This window comes from Arvicola amphibius, chromosome 1, assembly GCF_903992535.2.
Source record: "Arvicola amphibius chromosome 1, mArvAmp1.2, whole genome shotgun sequence".
NCBI lineage: Eukaryota > Metazoa > Chordata > Mammalia > Rodentia > Cricetidae > Arvicola > Arvicola amphibius.
Window position 1 is genome coordinate 111,764,028 of NC_052047.1, and position 13,018 is coordinate 111,777,045.

Below are 13,018 nucleotides of genomic sequence, written 5' to 3' on the forward strand. Positions count from 1 at the left end.
GGCAAAACGTAGATGAAGAGAAACAGGTTTAATTAAGTTATAAGAGCTAGTGGGACACACATACAGTAGGGCCGAGCATTCATAACTAATACTAAGTCTCCGTGTCATGATTTGGGGTGGGGGGGGGCTGAGGTCCAGCAGCAGAGTATGTTAGGAGCAATGCTGTGGCTCCTTTACAACAGACTGTTGCTGGGGTGGGGGAGAGAAATGAGAGTAGCCCAGGGCATTGTGGGTGGGCCCTGGGCCATCGGAGGAAAATCTGAGCTGGGCAGTGCAGCAGCGCAGGTTTGACTCTTGGCAGCTCCGAGTCTTTCTTTAGAGGACTTCCTGTTCCTCACCCTCTCAGCCTGGACAGGGCAAATCATTTCACACTCATTTCTGGAAGGCTCTGCCCAGCTTGCGTTTCCCCGGTGGGCATTGCATTCATTTACGGGCTTCTCAGAGTCTTCAGTATCCTCTCAAGCTCTCAGTCATGCTTCTCAGGACTACGGGGCCCTTGGGTCTCTTCCCATAGGTAGACACAGGCTCTCTGCTTTGAAGCCTTCTCAGGAGCCCAGGCCGTGGAGGGATTAGACAGGGGTTCTAATCCTAGCTCTGCTGTGAACAATGTATACTTCAAGCTGAGCTTGAATTGAGTGGAATTTAATCCCTTTAAATGGCACATGTTTAATGTCAACACTTGGGAGGCAGAGGCAGGGATCTCAGTGAATTTGAGGCCAGCCTGGTCTACAGAGCTACTTCCAGGACAACCAGAGCTGTGTGTTACACATAGAAACCCTGCCAGGAAAAACAAAAAACAAAACCAAAAATGAAAACAAAACAAAAAAGCAAGAAATTTGATCTTAAAATGTAAAGATTTGTTTGTCTTTGTTTTCGTCTCTGTTTTGAGACAGGGTTTCACTATGTAGCCCTGGCTCTGGAACTCACTACGCAGACCAGGTTGGTTTTGAACTCACAGAGATCCTCTTGAGTCTCCTGAGTCTCCTGAGCCCTGGGATTAAAGGTGTGCCACCACTGTGTCTGGAATGTAGCGGTCTGTCGTTTGGGGTTTCAACAGTTCAGCTGATGGTGTTCAGGGCGTCCCTGTTGAGTTTATAAGTGTTATGACACGGGGGATGGACGTCGGGGAGCAGCTTGGTGGTTTGTAAGTGGAGGTGGTGGACAGACCGAAGCACACACATCACATGTGTGTTCCCCTTTCCTGCCTCGCAGTGATAGCATCTGACCAGCACATCAGACGCCTTTCCCTCATGCCCAAGTCCTGCCTGAACGTGGCCTTCACTTCCTCACTGTAGCCGACTCGAGAGTTTCGCAATCTGCAAGCTGAGGTAAGACTTCTGAATATTGAGTAGAAGTCCTTGCTGCCTCACCACACAGCCCATTTATTTTTAACATGACATTTAGACCTATGAAAATGAGCCACGTTCTCTGAGTCAGAGGCCTTCACTGGCCTTGGCTTCATTCCTGTCTTTGTTGGGCAACCATTGAGGCCAGCACTGTGCTGGGGTGGGCTGGGAAGCTGCGGAGAGCTGTAACAAGACCCCCCACTTCTCTTGATGCTCATGGTCCTTTGGGACCAGTCTTCTTGGTTCTCACTCTGCTATCTCCTTTCTGAGCTGCAGGTGAATGACTCTGCCAATTTGTGATGGCAAGGATGGTAGTACCGTAGTACAGAAGGACCAGTCACATTGGTGGCTCATGGGTGACCATATATACCACTAGGCTGCGGCAAAGACTGAAGTGAAAATTCAGCAGATGACACCAAATAGTCCCATGTAGACTGGAGAGAGATCTCAGTGGTTAAGAGCATTTGCTGAGCCAGGCGGTGGTGGCGCCCGTCTTTAATCCCAGTTCTCAGGAGGAAGAGAAAGGAGGATCTCTATGAATTCGAAGCCAGCCTGGTCTACAGAGCGAGTTCCAGGATAGCTAGGGTTCTTACACAGAGAAACCCTGTCTTGAAAAACAAAGAAACAAGACAAAGCAAGCAAGCAAGCAAGCAAGCAAGCAAACAAACAAACAAACAGAAAACAGAGTGTGGGGCCTTGGCCAGAGGCCCCCTTTTCCCTCCATGGTTTCCCTCGCTCCCGTGAGTAACTTGGCTCCTGGGGCTCCGCTCGCCCACCGCACCGCTGTGGACCAAGTTGCCTCCATCCAAAGGCCCTCGTGGCGCAGGCCAGGTCGCCTCTCCCCACTCTGCCCCCGCCGCAGAAAGTTAAGTTTGAAGAGGAGGGGACGAGGGAAGCATGCACATGAAGAGGACCAATCCACCTGGAGCTGAGGAGCCGGACCCCGGCAGCAGTTTGAGAACTTATCCTGGATAATTGCGAAGCAAATGATGGGAAAATTGGGGGGTTAACGGATGAATTCGTGAGCCTAGAGTTCTTCGGTTTAATAAGTGTAGGCTTGTTTTCAGTTTCAAGTCTCCCTGCACTACCTATATTGAAAAAGCTTGAGCTCAGCAATAATAGAATCTCTGGAGGTCAGGACAGACTAGCAGAAGAACTTCCAAGTCGCACACATCTGAACCTAAGTGGAAATAAGCTGAAAGATATCAGTACCTTGGAACCTTTGAAAAAATTGGATTGTCTGAAAAGCCTGGATCTCTTTGGCTGTGAGGTCATTAACCTGAACGATTACCAAGAGAGTGTCTTTAGGCGCCTGCCCCAGCCATCCTATCTGAATGGCTGTGACCCAGAGGACCAGGAAGCCCCTGACTCAGATGCGGAGATGGATGGTGTGGACAAAGAAGAAGCGGGTGAGAAGAGGAAGAGGAGGATGGTGAAGAGGAGGAGGAGGATGAAGAAGAGAATGAAAATGAAGATGTAGAAGGAGAAGACGATGAAGTCAGTGGGGAGGAAGAAGAATTTGGACATGATGGAGAAGTTGATGAAGATGAAGAAGAGGAGGATGAAGAGGAAGAAAGTGGGAAAGGTGAAAAGAGAAAGAGGGAAACAGACGATGAAGGAGAAGATGATCGAGGCCCAAAACAATCTGCAAGAACCAGAACTGTTGAGTGTTGGTTGGGCTGTCATGGATTTGGTAGCTGTTTTACAAAGGTATAGCTGTGCTACAAGCCCCAGGACACCCAACCCAAAGAGCCAAAGAGTAGTTCTGAAGACATTCCACCTTCTTCCCTTTCCCCTTGGTAATCTGCCACCAAGCCTGGGGACTTCTGCCCCAACAAAAGTGTAAACGTCGTTAGGTTTTCGTGTAAGACTCTTGCTGTATCATGACAGCTGTGATGGGTGACGTGACCGTCCTGGCTGCCGGTTACACTGCGACTGTAACATTTTTACTTTCTGCACAACAAGGAAAAGCTTTGTGAGAAAAATCTTAACATTTTGAAAAGAAAAAGAAAAACCAAAAAACCCCCCAAACAAAACAGAAACAAACAAACAAACAAAAAAACATTTGCTGATCTTCCAGAAGATGTGGGTTCAATTCTCAGCACCCACATGGTGACTTACAACCAGTGTGACTCCAGCTGCAGGGGACCCAACACCTTCTTTTTGTTCTTCAGTCACCAGGCACGTATGTGGTACATGCAGACAAAATACACATACACAGCCGGGCGGTGGTGGCGCACGCCTTTAATCCCAGCACTCGGGAGGCAGAGGCAGGCGGATCTCTGTGAGTTCGAGACCAGCCTGGTCTACAAGAGCTAGTTCCAGGACAGGCTCCAAAGCCACAGAGAAACCCTGTCTCGAAAAAAAAAAAAAAAAAAAAAAAAAAAAAAAAAAATACACATACACAGAAAAATAAATCAGTAGCTTCAGGTAACAGGTCATTTATTTCCTTTCCTTGTGTGTACATTTGTATTTCGTGTTTCTTGTAGCCATGTTTATATAAATACATCTTTTGCAGCTGTAGAAATGGTTCAGAAATCAAGAGTACTTTCTGCTCTTATAGAGGACCTGCGCTCAGATCCTAACACCCATGTGAGATTACCAAAAGCACCTGGAAATCCACTTTCGGGGGCTCTGAGGCCCTCTTTTGACCTCCACAGGCATTTGCACACTTGTGGTATGTGCACACACAGATATATCCACACATAATACGAACAAAAATAAATCTTTAAAAAACAAAAACCAGCCAGGCAGTGGTGGTACACGCCTTTAATCCCAGCATTCAGAAGGCAGAGGCAGGTGGATCTCTGTGAGTTCGAGACCAGCCTGGTCTACAAGAGCTAGTTCCAGGACAAGCTCTAAAGCTACAGAGAAACCCTGTCTTGAAAAACTGAAAACAAAACAAAACAAAAAACCCACACCATGTCAGGTGTGACGGCATATGCCTTTAATTCTAGCACTCGGGAAGCAGAGGCAAGCAGGATCTCTGTGAGTTCTAGGCTATTCTGGTCTGCAAACCAAGTTCCAGGACAGCCAGAGTTGTTACAGAGAGAAACCCTGTCTTGGAAAACCAAACCAAACCAAAACAACAATGACAAAAATTTAGAAGAAAAAAAACCTCACCAAAACAAAACGAAACCTATATAAACAAAACCAATAAACAAAATCAACAATAAGAAAACCACACAGTCATTTGGCTTGGTTTCCAGTGTCCACAAAGCTTCTGCAGGAAGGGACTGCTCTGCCAGGCTGCGCAGGACAGACCTTTGGCGTTCGCACGTCTGCTTTGAAGTTTTCCTGCTGTAAACCTGAGGCTAAATGGAGGCCACAGATAGCCTTGCTGCATTTTGCTTGATTCTACAGCATTATGCTTTTATTTTTAAAGCTTAATTGATGGGCTGAGGGTGTGGCTCAGTTGGTCGAGTGTTTGCCTAGTGTGTACAGAGCCTCTAACTCCCAGCGCTGTGTAAACCAGGCCTGGTGGCCCACATCTGCAATCCCAACCCTCAGGATTACATATCCAATTTTGTTTCCAGGTTCTTTAAACTCCACGGTGCTTCTGTGTGGGCAGAGACATGCTCATGTTCCAGTTGGATTAATGCTCAACTCATCAAATTCACACGGTTCGTAAACAGAGTTTAGAAAATAAAATGCTTAAATCATGATTCTGGGCTGGGAATATAGTTCAACTGATAAGTGCTTGGTTAGTCTGCACAAGGCTCAGGGTGAGGCTCCTGGCACCACACACACCATGAAGACACAGCCCTGGGATTCTGGCTCTTGGGAGGTTGTGGATCAGAAATTCAAGGGCATGCTCTATGCTTATTGAATTAGAGGTTAGTGGAGGCTACATGAGCCCGTCTTTGAAAACAAACCACCCCCTCACTTCTTCATTTAAGTTCCTATTATAAGCTATAAACTTGGATAAAGTAAAAGATCCTCATCAGGAACGACACAAAACAATTCGGGGAGCATATCATCTCGCACACCCAAAGTCCAAGGGTGGAGGAACTCCCGCAGAGGGCTCAGCTCAGGCAGCTATCTCCTGCCTCTGCCCTTCTAAGAGTGTCACGTTCAGGCCACGAGATATGGCTGCTTCAGTGCCACCACCATATCAGATACAACAATTCAGAGGACAAAGTGTGAGTCTTGTTCCCTTCCCAGGGGAGCCTATAGAAAAGTCGTTGGAAAGCTCCAGACCTTTGCTCCCCCCTCATTAGCTAGGACTGTCCTACCCATCCTACACCAGCCGCTGGTAAGGAGCACAAGCGAGCATTGAGAGAATCATAAATGTCCTGTACAAACTCAACTGAACTTGATTCTCTTTTTCTCTTCGTGCTGGGGTTATCGGTGTGCCCCACCACACCTGACCTTCTGCCTTTTTTTTCCCTCATCATTTTTTTTTAATGGAGGTGAAATTCGTGTATTATAAAACACATCCTTTTACAAACAAAGGCACCTTTCCAGACGTGGCAGCACAGGCCTGGGATCCCAGCACCTCAAAGAGGGTCTGAGGTTTAAGGTCAGGGCTCTTGAAGTGATTCACGGGATAAAAGTAGAGGCTTGCTGAACAGGCTGGCCACCTGAGTACAATCCCCAGAGCCCATGCAAAGGGCGAGGGAGAGAGAAAGGACTCCATCAAGTTGTTCTCTAAGCTTCACACATTGCCCTGGTACCTACACTCACACACTCACTCATGCACACATACAACAACAACAACAACCACCACCACCATCATCATCATCATCATCATCATCTAGCCAGGTGGCACACTCCTTTAATTCCAGCACTTAGGAGGCAGAGGCAGGCAGATCTCTGAGTTTGAGGCCAGCCTGGTCTACAGAATGAGTTCCAGGACAGCCAAGACTACACAGAGAAACCCAATTTCAAAAAACCAAAAAACAAACAAGCAAGCAAACAAAAACAAACAAAATAATAAACAAAAAATTTTGAGGTAGGAAAGTTCAAAGTCACCCTCAGCCACTTAGTAAGTTTGAGATCAGCCAGGGCTACATAGTGAGAGTCCATCTAAAACAAAACAAAGGTTAGAGTGTACCTTAAGCCTCGTGTACACTGATCATAATGTAACTGTCACCACGGTTAGTTTTTTTTTAAAGTTTCATATATATATATATATATATATATAGTTTCATATATATATATATAGTTTCATATATATATATATAAGGTTTTAAAGATATTTTAAAAATTTATTCAATTTTATTTTATAAGCGTTAGTGTGAGGGTGTCAGATCCCCTGGAACTGGAGTTACAGACAACTGTGAGGTGCCATGTGGGTGCTGGGAATTGAACCTGGGTCCTCTGGAAGAGCAGCCATTTCTCCATTTCTCCAGCCCCCTATTTTTTTTTTTATTTTTAAGTGGCAATTTGTCTTTTAAATCTTTTTCTACATTTTGAAAAATTATTTTTGAGATTATAGTTTAATTACAACACTTCTCTTTTCCTTCCTCCAGACCCTCCCATATGTCTCTTCTCGCTCTTTTTCAAATTCATAGTCTCTTTTCTCATTGTTACTGAATGCGTGGATGTATGTATACATACACATATTTCTAACTATAACCCGTTCAGTCTGTGTAGTGTTATTTGTACGTCTGTTTTCAAGGTCGACCATGTGACACCAGACAACCATTTGAGTGCTTTCTCTGGGAGAGGACGGCTCCTCCGGCCCCCAGCTTTATTCCTCTGCATGTAGTTCTTCATGGACGGCTGAGGTCTCATGGGACTTTTCCCTATCTATGTTGGCATGTCCGTTGATGTCCCTGTTCAGCTCACGTTTGGCAGTCCTGTTGGTGAGACTTTACTGGTGTGGCTTCTAATTTTACTAGAAGACACAAACTCACAGCAAACTCTTGGATCCTCTGACTTTTTACAATCTTTCTTCTCCCTCATCCAAGATGATGCCTGAGCCCTAGGTGTGGGAATGTTTTGTAGAAGTATCCATTGGGATCGGCTCCACAGTTCTGCATTTTGATTGGTTGTGATTTTCTGTAGTGATCTCTGCTTTAAAGAAGAGTTTCCTTGATGCCGGTGTAAGGACAAATGTTTATAGATTGTTATTAGGGATTATGCCAGTTTAGTAAATTAGAGGTTGTAGATTCCCCTCCACTAAGCTTGACTTCACTAGCACAGAGTAGTTAGCAAGGCTTCCAGCACCCTCTTGTTGAGTTGGTTCTCAATTTCACTCTGCACACCAGGCTGGCCTCGAACACAGGGAGATCCACCTGCCTCTGCCTCCTGAGCGCTGGGATTAAACGTGTGTGCCACCACCTCCTGACTATGATTACTGTCTTTAAATTAAAATGCTAACATTATGTGTGTTTGTGTGAGCCACAACATGCATGTAGAGGTCACAGGACAAGTTGCAGGAGCTCTCTCTCCTTCTACCGTGTGCATCTTGGGGGTTGAACTTAGGTTGTCAGGTTTAGCAGCAAGTACCTTTACCTGCTGAGCCATCTTGCCAACCTATGACAGACTTCAAAAATATTTTCAAAAGGCCTATTTATTTTATTCATATAAATGTTTTGCCTACACGTATGTAGGTGTACTGTGTATTGCCTGGTGTCTGAGGAGGTCAGAAGAGGGCATTGTAACTCCTGGAACTGAAGTATTGAGTGGTCACGAGCTACCATATGGGGGCTGGGAGTCTAACACAGGTCCGTCTGCAAGAGCAGCAACAGTTATTTGCCACTGAGTTATTTCCCCAGCTCCCTATGATTAAATTTTCTATTCTTTTGCCTCAGTCTCCCAAATCCTGGGACTGCCAGTGTGAACCACCATGCTTGGGTTTTATGTAACACTGAGGTTCAAATTCAGTTCAAATCAAAGCCGCTGATTTATATTAAAACTTCATTTTTTATTCAACTCTGGTATTTCAATTTCAATATAAAATTGTTAAGTAATTTTACTGAAAGTTTTAACCTTTCCTCAAATCTATTACTGTGACCTCATCTTGGTTGGTAAAAGCAACTTTACTGAGATGCACCCAGCCACCAAGCAGACTCATATATCCACGCTTAGGGCTGGAGAGATGGCTCAGCCGTTAAAGGCTGGGCTCACAGCCAAAAATATACGTCCATGCTTAAATGTCTCGACATAGTAGCAGCTCATGATATCAGTGTGTACTTTATCAGTTTCCTAATCAAGTTTGATTTTATTATAATATTAAACTATTCACTAATTTCATACTTAGAGACTTCCAGAAAAGGCTTAGCATTGATGCAGAACACAGATCACAAATAGCCAGGTAGACACATGTGCAGCTAACTGGAAAATCTGTCTTACAGTTGAAGACTAAATTGGACCAGAAATGAAAGCAAACAAATTTGCATCGATGAGGTGAGCTCTAAATGATGCTAGATGACTCAAATAAGAACCCAGAAGAAGAGGTTATAGTAATAGACTTGAGGAAGGCTTAGCACTAAGCATTCAACAGAAATTACTTACAATTTTATATTATAACTGAAATAACAGACCTGGATAAAAATGAAGTTTTCATGCAAATCAGTGGCTTAAAAGAAAAAGTAAGGGCAGGAGAGATGGCTCAGCGGCTAAGAGCACACACAGCAATTTCAGAGATCCAACCCGTTCCCAGCACCCACACTGGGCACCCACACTGGGAGGATCACAACCTCTTGTGCCACGAGCCCCAGGGAAATCCAACACCTCTGGCTGCTGCAAACGCCTGTACTTGTGTGCACATACCCACACAGACACATACCTGCAAGTGAAAACAGCAACAAAAGAAATCTTTAAAAGAAGAAACAGTCATCAACAGTGTGTATTTGCTCTTGCTCTTGAATTGACTTGCTCATCCACCAGCTAGATTTTGTGTTTCCCTACACCTCAGAACAAGCAAGCAAACAGCAGTAGGATGCCAAGGCTTTTGAAGCCAGCTGTGGTGGGACATCCCAACATCTGGAGGGCAGAGGCAGGAGGAGCGCAAGCCTGAGACTGGGAAGGCTTTTACCTCAACAGAAGCAAAACCTACGAACAACCCACAACAGCACCAAACATCATGGAGTGAGAGGGAAAGAAAAACGAGGCTGGCTGAAGCACAGCCCGGAGGAAGAGAAAGTCAGGAGGGCTTGTAAGCTGTCAAGAAAAGGGGGCTGAGGAATGTCTGAGTGGGTGCGGCGGGTCACACCCGACTGTAGCTTTACACGTGGTAGAGCAAGAGGGTTGCTGTAAGTCTGAGGCTATCCTGGTCCATCACGAGTCTAGACCAGCCAGAGCTACATACCAAGACCCTGTCTAAAAATAAAATAAATCAAAATGAGGTACCGTGGCACGTTGTAATCTGTACTTGGAAGGCGGACACAGGAGGATGGCTGTGAGTTTGAGATAAGCGCCTGGGCTGAATTCAGCCTGGGCTAAGTTCAAGGCTGGTGCCTGGGTTACACAGTACTTAGGGAGACCCTGTCTCAACAACAACAACACAAAACGAATTGGAGCTGACAATTGCCTTTACTCAGTTGCTGAACTTCCCCAGCAATAGCCAGTATCTTCCAACCCCCCACACTCCTGGCAGGGACTGGACAGAGAGCAAAGATCTGCTGCTTTGGCAAAGAGACCGGTCCAGTTTCCATGACCTTTACCAGGGGTCCTCTTGGTCCCCTTTCTTTGATACACTGAATACTACAGATCAAATGATACATAAAGACGGGAGATTTATTTGCCTTGAGGTTCTGAAGGTTGGGAAGTTCAAGAGTTGGAGGCCACCTCTTTGAGAGGTCCTTCCTGCTGGTAGGGACTCTGTAAACTTTCTAGGGTTGCAGGGATGATATGAGGAGACAGAACCTGCCAGTTCGTGTCTCTTCTTTAAAACATCCCAATGGCTGAGGGTCCCACCCTTAGGCCTCATCTAACTTTCCTCAGCCTGTGAAGGGCCATCTCCAGGTGACATAACAGAGCTAGGATTCCCTCTCGCCACCTCACCTCACGATATTTCAATGTGGGGTGGTTTTGTTTTGTTTTGGGGACAGGTTCTCATGCAGCTCAAACTGGCCTCAAACTTGTTGCTGATTATTTTTTGCTCTTTGTTCTTTTGGGACCCTCCACTCAGCTCGCAAATAAGTCACACACGGAGTCTTTTTCTTACTTAAGAATGCCAGGCCTTAGCTTGGCTTGCTTCTAGCCAGCTTTTCTTTTTCTTTCCTTTCCTTTCCTTTCTTTTCTTTTTTTTTTGATTTTGTGTTATTTTGGAATAGTTGAATAACTGAGGCCATTTTTATTTATACTTCAAAAGTAAACATTTCTTTCCCACCTTTCAGCATTAACTTCTGGTAAAAACAAATATGTCAAATACTTTGTTCCCAACTTTTACATCAAAACAATTTTTTTTTTTGAGACAGGGTTTCTCTGTAGTTTTGGGGCCTGTCCTGGAACTCACTATTGTAGACCAGGTTGGCCTCGAACTCACAGAGATGGACCTGTCTCTGCCTCCCGAGTGTTGGCATTAAAGGCGTGCGCCACCGCCACCCAGCCTAGGCAGCTTTTCTTAATTTAAATTATCCCATCTATCTTTTGCCTCCGGGCTTTTATCTTTCTCTATTTCTGTATACCTTTCTTCTTTCTCTGTGGCTTGCTGTATAGCTGGGTGGCTAGCCCCTGGAATCTCCCTTTTCCTCCCTTTCTTTCTCTCTCTCTCTCTCTCTCTCTCTCTCTCTCTCTCTCTCTCTCTCTCTCTCTCTCTCTTTTTTAAGCAGGCCTTAAGTCCAACCCCCCTCTTTCTCCTCAATCTCTTTTTTTACCTCTTTTTAATTAATTCTCTCTGCCTGCCAGCCTTGCCTATCCTTTGTCCTGTTTTGCAATTGGCCATTCAGTTCTTTATTAGACCAATCAGGTGTTTTAGACAGGCAAAGAAACACAGCTTCTCAGAGTTAAACAAATGCAGCATAAAAGAATACAACACATCTTTGCATCATTAAACAAATGTTACACAGCACAAACAAATGTAACACATCTTAAAATAATATTCCACAACACAAACTTACTGTGCCGAGTGGTCTTCCTACCTTCACCTCCCGAGTACTGGATGACAGGCATGTGCCACCATGCCTGGTGTACATGGCATTGGGGACCAAACCCAGGCTTTTTTGAACCCCAGGTGTAACAGCCAAGTGACTCCCTCGGCTCTTCAAAATGAGTTCTGAAGGGAGTATTCAGCTCCATGAGAAGAGAATGTAACAGAAGCCTTCCATGAAGTCAAAGTGCTATTTCAGACAGCAGGAGCTGAACCAAGGACAGGAAACTGAGTAATCCTGATGACCCCACAAAGACCAGGGGAAGAGAGGGTGTGGTAGCCAGTGGTCTGTCGGTCTGATGCCACACGGAAAGGCTGATGGCATAGACCCCAGTCTGTGTTTCCTGCTGTGGCTCTCCAACAGATTAGGGACCAGATGATAAAAGGGTTTCAGAGCAAGATGAAACAAAACAAGAAAACAAGCCAACAACAAAAGCAAGCAAACAACCCAACAGTGTGACAGGAGTGTGGGCCTTCAGGGTGCTAGGAAGACATCGGACCTTTCTGGCTACACTTTCTTAGCCTCTTACATGGCTTCTTATTCCTTCTTTCAAAAACTGTTGAGACTAAATTTTTAAATTTGGGGAGAGGGGGTCACTATGTAGACCAGGCTGGGCTCCAACTCCCAGAGATCTGCCAGGGTTCTTTCTTTAAGCCATGCCTTACGTTCTGATGTTCCCTGGGATTTTCCCCTGTGACTTTTGTCGAATCTGTCTGATTTCTCTGGTGATCTCATCCACACATTGTCCTACGTGTCACACCTGAGCGGGGCCTTACCCATAAACCCTCATGCCACACCCTTGCCTCTGACCACAGGCCCTTCCTCAGGCTCTGCCTCCGCCCTCTGTGGTATGTGGTCTGGTCTCCTGATTTCTGTACCTCTGGTTTATACCAGTTCCCTTCCACTATGTCTTGTACTCCATTTGAGGGCCTTCATGGCTTTCCTTTGCTCCCAGTACTGTTTGCTGTTGTAAAATGCATACAACATTTGCCGTCTTCACGTGACAGCTGACTAAATAGTAGTACTCTATAGTGTATAGATCAGATGTCACTTCTCCATTCACAAACCAATGGACACTCAGGTTGCTTCTATTTTTTGTTTTGTTTTGTTTCAGGGCCAAGTTTCTCTGTGTAGCTTTGGCAGTCCTGGAACTCTGTAGCCCAGGCTGGCCTTGAACTCACAGAGATCCACCTTCCTCTGCCTTTTCTGAGAGCTGTGGTTAAAGGCTTGAGCCATCACTATCCAATGCTTCCATCTTTTGGTTACTATGGATAACAAGGATGGGCATGATGGCGTATGCCTGTCATCCCAGGAATCCAAAGGTTGAGGCAGAAGGATTGCTATGAGTTCAAGGCCAACCTGGGTCACATAGTGAGTTCAAGGACGGTCTTGGATGCGTAATGAAAGATTCTGTTTCTAGTATGCAAAGAAAGGACTAGAAAGATGTCTCAGTAGTTGGAAATATATACTACTCTTGCAGAGGGTCCAAGGTCAATTTCCAGCGTTTGTATTGAGCAGCTTGCAGCCACTAGAGTTCTAGGGGATCTGGATACCTCTCACCACCGCAGGCACCTGCACTCACGTGAATGTGCCAACATGATTGAAAGAGAATAAAAAATGAGTTTACAA

At 45.4% G+C, this 13,018-nt stretch overlaps 1 protein-coding gene across 1 annotated transcript; it reads left to right on the forward strand.

The window, feature by feature from the left end:
- Window positions 1–207: 207 nt before the first annotated feature.
- On the forward strand, window positions 208–13,003 carry LOC119824344 (acidic leucine-rich nuclear phosphoprotein 32 family member B-like). Its single transcript, XM_042056022.1, is given in 6 exon segments — window positions 208–285; window positions 1,032–1,144; window positions 2,256–2,758; window positions 2,761–3,015; window positions 3,865–4,023; window positions 12,870–13,003. Coding segments are annotated over 6 exon segments (1,242 nt in total).
- The last annotated feature ends 15 nt before the right edge of the window (window positions 13,004–13,018 follow it).